The sequence below is a fragment of the Malania oleifera genome, chromosome 10, assembly GCF_029873635.1.
Source record: "Malania oleifera isolate guangnan ecotype guangnan chromosome 10, ASM2987363v1, whole genome shotgun sequence".
NCBI classification, from domain to species: domain Eukaryota; kingdom Viridiplantae; phylum Streptophyta; class Magnoliopsida; order Santalales; family Ximeniaceae; genus Malania; species Malania oleifera.
Genome location: NC_080426.1, coordinates 30,600,028 through 30,612,735, shown reverse-complemented (window position 1 = coordinate 30,612,735; position 12,708 = coordinate 30,600,028). Strand labels below are relative to the sequence as shown.

Here is a 12,708-nt window from a genome sequence, read left to right as displayed (position 1 = left end):
GCATAAGCCTTGAAGCATTGAGGTCTAAAACTTCTTGAGAATTTTATTTCTATATAAAAGTATGTAAATAAATTATAAATACTTTAAAAATAAAGAAAAATAAGAAGTAAAAAAATTCATATGATTTTGAACAACTTATTAGTGATTAAGTAAACCATGACAAGAAATTCAAATTATTTTTGAGATTTAAGATGCAACTCTTAATTATTTTGGGCAAGTTGAAATTAAAGAGTTTTGGAGATTACTTATACTGCCACATTCATTTTATATGAATGAGTAATTAAATTTCCTAACCATTATTATTAATCTTGGTTGGCTAGCCTCAATGTGTACCTTAATTCCTTGACCCAGCCTTATAAAACATTATTATTATATTATAGCAACATACTGTAATAACTAAAATTATTGTCCTATTATTTTGGTTAATTAGAATACTAGGTATTAATTTTTTTTAAATTTATAATTGTGTAAAGTTTTAGGATATCTATTTAATTATATATATATATAAATATATATAATTATTATGTTTCAATTAATTTTTAATTTATTAACTATACAAATGTCAAAGGGTATAATGATAATTTTAAATATATCTATAAAAAATTTCACAATTAATCAAATAAATATTTATGGTTAAAAGGTTTTATAATACGAATCAAACAAAATATTTTTCAGAGACAAACATACGATTTTTATGAATGAAATCTTTAAAAAATATTATTTATATTTAAGAGGATAAATTTTAGATTTAAAATTAAAATTTTTTAATATTAAATAAAATTTAATATAGTTTTTTATTACATTTTATCTAAATTTACATAAATATTTCAATCTCTCCCCTCAAACACATGTTAAATTGTTTTTAATTTTGTCAACCCCGTACTGTGAGTCGGACAGGTGAAAACTCGCTTGGGAAGCCAGTGAGTCCGGACTCGTTGAACTCCTAGAAGAATGTTGTAGAGAGAACAAACCTCGGGGCCAAAAACCCGAACCATTGTGAGGGGGAGAGAGAGAGAGAGAGAGAGTGAGGGAGATGTTGATGAGCGGAGGTTCTAATGTCATACAGCTATGGCAGCTTCCTTCAACCAAACTTCTACTGAGAAGCTCCAACTTGGCTAAAGGTTCGCTATCTCTCTCTCTCTCTCTCTCTCTCGTCTTTTTTTCTTTTCATGAATGAGTTCATCCTGAATTATATTCTGTGATTACATGGACTTATTACATATGAAAAAAAATGCTGGCACACTTAAATTCTATTATACAATTTTCTACTTACATTAATATATTTTTTTGATATTCATATATGCATTTATTTGGTAGAGCACTCATGTCAAAATCTGGTTTATCCCTTAGAAATTTACGCGGGTTTGAGATATTTCATGTTTTGGCCTTGCATTTTGCCTATCGTACGGCCTTCAACTATCTTCATTTATATATATTTTAGTTATTACAATTTTTCATCCAGCTAGTTTATCAATTTTTTTAAGTTTCTTTTAGTTTATAAATTCAAACTCCCCCTGTCAAATGCAACTTTCTCTTTCCGTGTTTCGTTCTTCCATCTTTATGTTAATTTTGTAGTAAATACTAAGGGCTCGCCTAGTTGCGGAAACCATTTTCCATTTTCTAATCTTTAGTTTTTCAAAGAATTATAAAAGTTTTAGCTTATTCTTAAAATTTTCAAGATTCTATTGAAAAGATAGAAAATGAAGAGTTTGTTTAAATGTGCAAAACAAATTTTCATTTTCTATTTCTAGATTTAAAAAAAAAAAAAAAAAGATAACTTATTTTTCAATTTTCCAAAATTTATATAAGATAATATTCAGAATCATGGATTTTGGGGGTTTGAATTTGGATTTGTGTTGATTAAGAAGAAACTCTATGCATAATCCACACAAAGTCCAATATCTGAATTTCATTCTCCCATATGTAAAGGAATAGTTAGAAATCTAGAAAAATAATGAAAAGATGTTTTCCAACTTCTCTATAAATTTAGAAATTTGGGAAACAAGATGACATTTTTGTAATTTTTTGAAAAATTTAAAATGAAAATGAGAATTAATTTCACAAGTAAATATTGCCAAAACTGTTTATTGTTGTCCATTATTTTACATAAATGTTATAAAAATGAAAAATTTGCTAACTTTTTCGTAATTTTTTGGAAAACTAAAATGGAAAATGAAAACTGTTTTCCATGACTAAGTGGGTGCTAAAATTGTTTCTGTGTTTATACACATCTGTACGTGAACACATGAGTATGCAGCAGACATACACTTCACAAATTAAAATTCTACTGGTGTGATGATAACACTTTTTCCAATATACATACGCTGCCCTGAATGCAGGTCGACATATGCTACCTGGAGAAGAAATCTACCCTGTCATGTGCTTTTGTAAGAAACTGCAGACTATGACATATGAAGTTGTGAAGGGAAGCTATGTACCCACTGATGGAACTAAACAACAGAAGAAAGAGAAGGTAGTCCTCGTATAAGTATTATTAATTTAGTATAAGGGATTTCTTGAGGGAAGGATGAGACATTGACTTTTGTTGTGAACCTACTTAAGTTCACTGCTTTTACTACTATTTACATTTTTATTTTCCCCATGCTTTCTCATCTAAATTATTACGGCTTTTAGTTATGTATTTATGAGGGACACCTTATGCATTTGCAACAATTCACTTATTTGATTTCATTCTGCCCCTTCCATTCCATCTTGTGTACTAAACATGCAGTTACTTCAGCGAAGAAGCTGAAAAAGTCATTGAAAAGAAGTTGAAGACATGGAAGAGAGAAGATTTTGAGTTAATGGGTGTGAAAAAGAGGTTTTACTAGAATTCCCTACGGTGGGGTGGTCATCTTGAAACAAAATGCTTACGTAGGGAGTTTGAGCAAAAGGGGAAGAAGTTATGGCCTTTGTGGCTAAAGTAAGTGACTCATAAGATGACAGAAACATGTGGATGGCCAAATTCTATAGCTTCTGAATTTATGAGGATGAACAAGTGAAGACAACAATATCAAGCACTCTGTCGGCATCCTATTGAAATTCTTTTTTATTAGAGGGTCAACTTAGGAGGGGTTGGTTTTTAGCCTCTCATGTCTGATAGTGAGAGTACTTCATAGAGAGACCTCTCAAATATGTAAAGGTGGTTTGGACTGTGAAGCAATATGTGGAGATGAAGCTTGGGGTATATGTTCTGGTTATATGACTAACTTTTTTGGGAAGAGATATGGATGCTTTTAAGGGAAATCTTATGCGAGTAACTAATGAGTTTTTTGGAGAATATATAAATGTGGTTAATGGCAATCTTATGTGTAGGATTATAAGTTCTTTTGTAAATTTTTATTCTTTTTAATTTTCAATCTTTAAGAAGGAGGCATCTGTGATTAGGATTTATAATTAATCAGTTTAGTAACTGATGCAGTGCATATTATCGAGATTATAGGCTTTACACTAGAACAATTATAAATCATGGAAGTATATGCTTAGCTAGTTTAGCTAGTAAAATCAAGGTTAGCTGTTGAAAAGTAAGTTAAGTCCTATCAATATTTTTTTTGGACAGGTATTTTAGGTCCTAGCAAATACAACAACAACAACAAAAACGACAATCCTCAACTCCCACTAGATGGGTCGGCAGGTCCTAGCAAATAGTTTATTGCAAATGCCTCTTGTAAGCTGTTGTACTGTTTATGCCTCTGTAACTTTTGTAGTCAAAGGTAACCATCAGGTATGCCATGTGCCTAGGGGCTAAGACAAAGCTAGTTTTATGAGGTTTTTCCCTTTGATGAGTAGGCAAGTGTATTTTAAGAAGTGAGAGGTACCTAAGGTGAGCATCTTAGTGACAGGGTAATTTTGGTTTTCCTTCATGTTTTATTTTTTATGAGCTACACTTTCTATTGACTCTCTGCACATGTGTCACTTCTCAATAGTGATAAAGCTTTCCCAATTTATTTATCTCGTTTGGAATTGGATCTTTCACAAAGCAAGTCTGCTGCCACTACTCCCATGTCTTACCCTTCATATCATGTATGACCCTGTTTTAATTGTTCAGTACAGAGTATATACTCACTTTGTTGCCACTCGCCACATATTTTCCGGCTAAGGAATGGGAAATCTTTCTCCTGTTTCCTTCATTGAAATAGAGTACATATAGCTCTGTTTTTGGTATCTAAAATTGAGCATATACTCCTCTTTTTCCCCCTTCTCTGACAAACTTATCCTTTGTTTTTCCTCCTTAAAAAGTATTCTGTTTCATGTCTTGTTGTTATTATGAATGATCCTCTTTTTATTTCTTTGTAAAATTTGACAGCTGGCTTCACTTGGGTAAGTTATTTTTGGCACTCCTTAGGCAATACGGGGACACTGTGAACTAGTTTGAGTTTAAGGCAATTTTGACTTCCAATTAACTAGCCTTTATTGATGATAGGGATTATATTCACCTAGAGACCAGGGTAAGTTGATCCTAGGTTAGGTATATTGATTAGTTTTATTCAAACTAGATTACTTACCTTTGGCTAGAGTTTGGAATGAATTAAAGTTGTATATTCTTCAGAGTTACTGGCACTAAAAAAAAAAACCTGAGGTCTTGTGATTATTTGGTCCATATGGTTGGAAAGAAATGCTAAAATCTTACAGGGACTGTTACTCTTCCCATGTTGGTTCGGAGTAAGGTCGTCTTTAGGTTGCTTTGTTGTTCTGCTGATGGCCTTTTTAGCGTAGTATCTTTAATTGATATGCAGCAAGGCTGGGTGGCTTTGCTTCATTAGTTCTCTTTTTCTTGAGTTTCTTTTTGGAATGAATTAAAGTTGAATATTCTTCATGAGTTACTGGCATTAAAAAAAAGAACCTGAGGTCTTGTGAATATTTGGTCCACATGGTTGGAGAGAAATGTTAAAATCTTACAGGGATTGTTACTCTTCCCATGTTGGTTCAGAGTAAGGTGGTCTTTAGGTTGCTTTGTTGTTCTGCCGATGGCCTTTTTAGAGTAGTATCTTTAATTGATATGCAGCAAGGCTGGGTGGCTTTGCTTCATTAGTTCTCTTTTTCTTGAGCTTCTCTCCTTATTTTCTACTCGAGGCTAAAGTTTTCTCGTAAAGGAAGGTAGGTGTTGACATGGCTGTGCAAGTACTGGGTCAGAAAGAATGAGAAAATAAATATTATTAAGGTAAACCTAAGGACTTTCATAGAAGAATGACTCATAGGGACAGACCAAGATTCAGCAAATGGGTTACTAGAGCATATAAACTTGATATTTTTTATGTGGTTTCTTGAAGCCTTGCGAGCTACAAGGCAGTCTTGTTGGAGGGATTGCCTATGTTAGCAATCTGTTGGTGTCTTTGGAAAGATAGAAATCGATGGATCTTTGAAAATAGAGTCCTCTCTGCAGCATTCAATTTGTTTTTTTGTTTTTTGTTTTTTTGAAATATTTAATTGTGAAATGTAATGAGGGGGTGACCAACTGAAAATTATTTTTGAGAGTTTTTATTTTATGCTTAGTTTATGTATTCTCTAATTACTATTTTTTTGGTTCTTTGCTTCTTTATACCAGATGATGCCTCAGTGTTTTTGCAATATAGCTTTTTATTTTCTGCCGTAAGGAAAAAGAAATTGTTTCTGGATTATATATATATTTTGGAATTAAGCCTGTGACCAAAATAAAGAACAACGAACCAATAAAAAAAAATTAATAGAAAACAGAAAGCCAATCACCCTAGTTATCCTGGTTAGGAGGAGTATTCTACTTGGATAACCCTGGTGCCTAAGAATGATTGATCTATTAAGATTAGGGATTTTTAGGCCTATTAGTTGGCTGCTACTGATTATGGCTAAGGTTCTTTCTATGGAGTGTTAGCTTACATTGTCTCTGATACCCAAAGTACTTTTATTGGAGGTTGCCAGATAAAAAGTTTTGGCACTATTCACTTGTGGAAAATTGTTTTATTTTCCATTTTCTAGTTTTCCAATAATTACAAAAATGCCACCTTCTTTTCCAATTTTCCCGATTTGTATAGGAAAGTTGAAAAAAATCTTCTTATTGTTTTCTAGATTTCTAATTTCAGGTGTATTATTTGAAAAATTGGAAAACAATGCGTCTTTTTTGTAATTATTTTGAAAGATAGAAAAAAAAAAACGAAAATTGTTTTGCACAAGGAAGCAAATCTTTTATTTTCTACATTTTTAATAGAATCTTGAAAATTTGAAAAATAAGCCAAATTTTAATAATTCTTTGGAAAACTAAAAATGGAAAATGAAAACTCCTTTCGGAAAGTAAATGGGACCTATGGTTTCTCCAAAATCAAGTCTTTTATGTGGATTGCAGCCCTTGAAAGGATTAATAATACAAATGCTCTCCTTCAGAAGATAAGGCCAAATAAAGTTTTGTCTCCTGTTATTTGCTGTGTTATTAGAATGGTGAAACTGCCTCTCATTTGTTTTCTCATTGCCTGTTTTTGTGGAAGATTTGGAACAGGTTGTTTGGTGTTTTTGGGGAGCAGTGAGTTTGCCCCCCTTCTTTGCAGGAATTGTGTGCTATTTCTTTTAGTTGTTTTGGTAAAGGGATGGAGAGGAAGGAACCGTGGAAAGCTCTATGCTTGCAGCAATTTGGTGCCTTTAATTGGAGCTCAATGCTAGAATGTTCAAGGATTCTGCTCTTTCTGGTGATTCCTTATGGGATAGGGTAGTGTCCCTGGTGTCACTTTGGTTTCCAATGATGGTTGTTTTAGAGGAATTTGTTCAACTGATTTGCAGAGGGACGAGATAGTAATACTTCAGTAGCTATCCAGTAATTCCTTTTTGGTTCTTTTGTGCTTTATTTCTTTTTTATTGGAGGATGCCTCATTCTCCCTTTTTTATGTTCTCTTATTTCTCTTTTGTTGTAATATAATTTGTTGTCTATGTAACAGAAGTAAATGGCTGGGAGAAAGTGTATATTTTAGATGAAAAAGAACAAGTGTGGAATTGTTAGGGCTTCTTGCCATAAGGTGTTTTTCTAATGTTCTATCCTGAGAGTTCTGAAGGGTTTGGTTTTTTGTCTTTTTGAAAAATTTACTTTGCAGAATTTTAGGGTTCTTTAATGGTTTCGTGGACATCATTTTTCCTATATTGTAAATGCTTTTTTGTCGCTAGTAAATAACATGCTTTTCTATCTGATTTATAAATGTGGTTCTAGGATAGAGAATCAGTTGAACTTGAAACTGTTGGTGCTTTTCAAAAACTTCCCATGGTGATGCCATCTGTTGATATTCTTTATTCAGCACTGAGGAAGGCTAAGAGGGTCTCACCTACAAAGGGTATTTGATCATGCAGTTTGTTCAATTTCACAATTTGCAATAATGGTTTGCATTTTTTGTTTGTTGAACTGAAATGTGCTATTTGATTTATTTGTTTGATAGGAATTGCCAATGTTGCAAAGAGGGTGAAAAATAAAGCTGCAAAGCAACTTGATGCGCTGATGAAAGTAAGATCTTAACTTTAGCATTTATTATGTTAGCCAAATGTACAAGTTCTCAGTTCATGTTGGAATGTTCATATGAACTTGTGAACAAACTGAAGCCAAAATCTTATCTTCTGCTTCCATCTTCAGGAACTAGCTGTTCCCTTAAGAACTTACAACGAGAACTTCCCAAAAAAGAAATATTTGCACCCTTATGAGCGATCACTTATTGAGTTGACTCTTGGGGATGGAAATTATGAAGAGGTAAATTGTGGATGATTCAATGTGTTCATTCTTAGAAGGAATTATAGTGCACTCACAACTTCTGAAAGGAGTGCTGATGTTGCAGCAGAATCATTAACACTATAACTTTGATAATATTTAAATGTCCACAAGTTCAATCTAGTTTTGGAACTATGCATGTGTATTTGTGAAGGTCTTGGTGAGTTGGTGGTTCAATTGTTGTATTTACATGTGGTTCAACTGTTGTTTTTACATGTTAAAAGTTAGGAACTTACAGCAAATATTCTTAAATTCATCTATTCTTACCATGTTCTTAAATTTCCACGAACTTGTTGAAATTTCTGAATTCCTTCACCCTCAAAATCAAAATGGTAGTTGATTCCCGTTTTACATAATTTCCATCAAAATTTTAACGAATCATTTGAAATTTCACGAAATCTCGAAATTTTAGCAAAACTTGTCGAAATTTTAGCTATAGACTTTCCTCAGAATTCAAATAAGGGATTTAGGAGCGAAGTGAAATTTCTCTCTCATTTTTATTAAAACAAAAACATTATTACAATGGTATCTAAAATTATATGAAAAAAATAAACTTACAACAACATTTTTTATCTAACCATTCATGTCTAAATTATCATTATTTGTATAATAAATAATAATTAAATTGTTTTAGGAATTTATTTGTATAAGATTATTACGAGGGTGTTTGAAATTATATAAAAAAAAAACATACAACAACATTTTTTATCTAACCATTCATGTCTAAATTATCATTATTTGTATAATAACTAATATTTAAATGGTTTAGGAATTTCATTTGTATTAGCTGAATATGTTTACCGCACATTATCTTATAAATTTGTTTGATACACAAATTATATAACAACTTTTCCAACCTCATACACAATATAGATGTATTTAACTTGTAATCTATTAGTCCTAAAACTTATATTATTACATCTATTGACCATTTCTAAAGTTTCACAAAAGAATCCCATGCTTTACTATTGATTTCCATTATTTTTTCAAATTGAAATCGAAATCAAAATTTCTGTACTTTTGGAGCTTCGATATTTGAGTTGAAATCGAAACTTAGACCTTGATTCTTGCCATCAGTATAGAAATGTATTGTGTTTTATTCACTAAACGTGTATCTACTTATGATTTGGCAGGTCTTGGGGAAGGTAGATACTCTAAGGAAGAAGGTGGTATCTGTTGGAAAGGAACATGCCTCTCTGTGTGCAAAGGTTGGAATTTTGGTCCAAAATTTAGTGCTATGAAAAATGCTGGTTTGGGGTCATTGGATGAAATGGTCTGCAAAAATGTGAATGCCATAATGACGTGCTAAATAGCATCATTGAAGTGATCTTTTAAGGTATTTTAACATAAAAAACAATGAATTATGTGCTGACTTTAGGCCCCCTTTTTTTTTTTTTTTTTTCCAATATATACCAATGTTTTAAAAGGCGAAGGCGTAAGGCGAGGCATTTTAACCCTTAAAAGGCGAGGCGTTAGCCTTAAGGCGTTGGGGCGTAAGTCTTTTGAGAATTTATTTTTTAAGATAAAAATTTGTTAAATAAATTAAATATATTTAAAATAAAGTAAAAATTAAGAAAATCACAAATATAATGTAAAAAAGAAAAACTAGATGTACTTCGAAAAATACTTGTTGGCCATTCAAAAATTGCTAACTTGAATATAACATAAATCATGACAAGTGATAGCTATACCATTACAAAGTTCAAACTATTTTCATGACGTAAGATATAAATCCAGTTATTTTGGAAAGGTTGAGGTTCAAGAGTTTTACAAATAAACTCATATTATGACATTCCTTTTGTACAAATATATAGTTAAAATTTTCTAACCAATTCTAACTTGAAAATCACACGCCCAAAATGTGTAAGGCTCAGCTAAAAAGGCGCAAAAGGCGTGCTTTTTGTAAAAATGTGTAAGCCTCAACATGTAACGCGTTAGCCTTTTTGGAATTTGGTATTTTAGATTGAGCCTCAAGGCATTTTCAGCATGCTTTGCCTTGAGGCGAGCCTCGATTGAGCCTTTTAAAACACTGATATATACCATAATTTTATTATTTCCAACAACTTCCAGTGGACATTGCACTAGATTGAGTAGAATGGCAGAAGAAAATTCACATAGCCAGCCATGATTGTTGGACTTCCAGCTTTTTGCTGCTGTTGCTGCTATATTCCATAATTAATGATTAAAATATGGAATTATGGATAGAGATAAGGTCCTGACGGCTTTGCAATGGCTTTCTTTCAGGATAGTTGGGAAGTGTTGAATCAGGACATTATGAAGTTTTATGAGGAGTTTCATAGGGGAGTAGTGGTGTGTAAGGGTATCAACTCTACTTTCATTACTCTCATCCCAAAAAAGGATTGGTCCAGGGTGGTTAAGGATTTTTGGCCTATTAGCTTGGTCATTGGTGACCAAAAAAAAAAAGGAAAAAATCTTAAGAGAGATTCTAAAGGTGTTTAAGTATCATGGAGGAGTCAAGTGTCGAGAGGATTAATACAAGTAAGGATAGTATAAGATGGAGGGATGTTTGAGAGGACAATAGTGTAGGTGCTAGTGAATTTGAATGTGACAAGGGTTTACTTTTGGATCAAATTTGGGAGTAGCAAGGATTTTTTTTGACTCTTCTAATGATTTTCTTGGGGATTTATCTTATGTATGTCTTCCTCCTCTAGAAGATTTAGATGGATTTAATATTTTTGAGGATGATGTATCTACAAGGGAGCTGAAGGTAAAAGATGGAATTCTGCCTAATCCAGTTCAAGAGTCTGCTGAGAAAGACATTCAAACTCAAAATTTGTTGGATAGCTTGGGCCTCACATTGTTTGATCATGGAGGAAATGAAGTTAGGCTTGATGGTGGTAAATCTAAGGCGAAAAAGGGTAAGAGGGAATTAGCGAATTTGAAGTGTTTGGTGAACTATGATGGGAAAGGATTAAAGAGGGTCTTCCTTGGATAGGTTCAGTTTTTTATTTTTATTTTTTATTTTTATTTTTTATTTTTAGATTTTATTCTATTTTTTTACTAGTTTTATTCTTTTTTGTTTGTTCTTTGCTTTTTATTTTTATTTTTATTTTTCTTTTAGAGGAGTTAGTATCCTCGCTATGATTGTACATTCTCTTTCTTAATATATCTTCATTTATTATAAAAAAAAAAAAAGGTTTGGTCATTGGTGTTTATAAGGCGCTTTCTGAGGTCCTTTCGAGGAGGTTGAGAGAGGTGTTGGTAGATACGGTGTCTTTGGCCCAATTTGCTTTTGTGAAAGATAGACAAATTTTAGATGCATTTTTGGTAGCAAATGAGGTGGTAGAGGATGCAAGGAGGAGATGTAAAAAGGGAATGATTTTTAAATTGGATTTTGAAAAAGCATATGACATAGTCAATTGGGGGTTTTTATTGAAGAAACTACAAGAAAAAAGGTTATGGGAATCTTCAATTGGGTATTTTTGGAGTTCTACTGAAAGAAGGTTTTGGGAATCTTTGGTGCTAGTTGATTTGAGGGTGTCTCAGCTCTACTAATACTACTATGTCAGTGATTGTTAATGGGCAGCCGAGGGATTGGTTTGGTGTTTCACGAGGGTTAAGGCAAATCGCTGTGGTTGTAGATGTTCTTTGAGGGATAATTTATAGCCCAGGACTTGGGGGTTATTAGGGGCTTGTCTATAGGAGGGGAGGGGGTGGAGGTGTCTCATCATCAGTTTGCCGAAGATCCTATCTTGTTCGGTTGTTTCTTGAGAATGATGCTGTGAAATTCCAGAAGGTTCTATCTTCGTTTGGCTTTTGTCTTATCTTGGTCTTCCTTTAGGGGTTAACCCTTTATCAGATGTTTTTTGGGTCCCGGTGATTGAGAGAGTGGGGAAAATATTAGAGGGATGGAAGCGAGCTTTTCTTTCACTAAGGGGGTAGAATCGCTCTCATTAGTGCCTCTTTAGGTAATATTCTTATTTATTTTCTATCCCTTTTCAAAAATCCCTCTAGGGTGGTTGGGAAGATGGAGAAGATTATAAGATATTTCCTGTGGTTGGGTATTCGTGAGAATAAGAGGGACCATTTAGTTAGTTGGGGTGTTGACGTGTTGTTAAGAGGCCTAAGTCAGAGGGGGATTTGTAGTAATGTGGTTTCTAACAACATATCCTTAATAGGGAAATGGTTATGGCAGTTCCCTTAGAATCTAATTTCCTGAGGCACAAGGTAATAAAGAGTAAATACAGAATACATATGAATAAATCGGATTCCAAAGGGAGTGGTATTGCCACTCATGCAAGTCCTTGGAATTTTGTTTCCCAGGTTGCTAGTCTTTTCTTTCCTGTCACTCGTTTTAAAGTAGGTAATGGGGACAAAATTCAATTCTGGGAGGACATTTGGGTCAATGAGTCTTTGATAAAGTTGTTAATGTCGCATTTGTTTAGATTTTCTATTGTTCACAATGCACCAGTTTCAGCTTTTTATTCTTTTGAGGGGGGCTCTCTTTCTTTGGGATTTTCGTTTCTTTTAGGAGTCACAATGAAAGAGAGATTGGTGAGTTAACTATTTTACTGGGTGTGATGGATTCTTTCGTGCCAAATTCCCAGGGGACTATGAGGCTTTGGATTGGGGATACTTCAGGGTCTTTCTCTTCGAAGTGTTCTTTTCCAGTCTCACAAAATCCACAAATCCTAGCTCTTTCCCCTTATGCAAAGCTGTTTGGAAAGCAAAGATTCCTTTTAAAGTCCAGGCCTTCATTTTTTTTTTTTTTTTGGAAGATAAAAAAAAATGCAAGAAAACAAAAAAAGTTACAGGAAAAAGAGGACAAGCCATCCTCCGCCACAACAAAATCAAAAGGAAAAAAGAAACAAAGTGTTTACATCAATGCTGCCGTCCAATTGCTTTGGATGTTAGACAGATAGATACCCTAAAAACTCCAAAAGAATAAGTCCAAAATGCAGCCAAAAAGGAAGCTTTCTCCCAAATCTAATGCATTGGAGTCTTCTGATCTTTGAATATCCTAGCATTCCTTTCAA

The 12,708-nt window shown here is 33.2% G+C and overlaps 1 protein-coding gene across 5 annotated transcripts in view; it reads left to right on the top strand.

The window, feature by feature from the left end:
• The first annotated feature begins 928 nt into the window (after nt 1–928).
• Nucleotides 929–12,708, top strand: part of LOC131165366 (uncharacterized) — a 46,217-nt gene continuing 34,437 nt past the window's right edge. For 2 of the 5 annotated variants that reach the window (XM_058123091.1, XM_058123090.1), the window contains exons 1-7: nt 2,359–2,473; nt 6,467–6,778; nt 6,900–6,977; nt 7,166–7,286; nt 7,389–7,453; nt 7,580–7,693; nt 8,845–8,919. In XM_058123091.1, the coding sequence (XP_057979074.1) occupies nt 6,933–6,977; nt 7,166–7,286; nt 7,389–7,453; nt 7,580–7,693; nt 8,845–8,919 (420 nt within the window). In that variant the 5' untranslated portion in view covers nt 2,359–2,473; nt 6,467–6,778; nt 6,900–6,932. Of the gene's footprint in view, nt 1,122–2,339; nt 2,474–6,466; nt 6,779–6,899; nt 6,978–7,165; nt 7,287–7,388; nt 7,454–7,579; nt 7,694–8,844; nt 8,920–12,708 lie in introns of those variants that run through there. The other 3 variants (XM_058123089.1, XM_058123088.1, XM_058123092.1) reach the window with 2 other exon arrangements.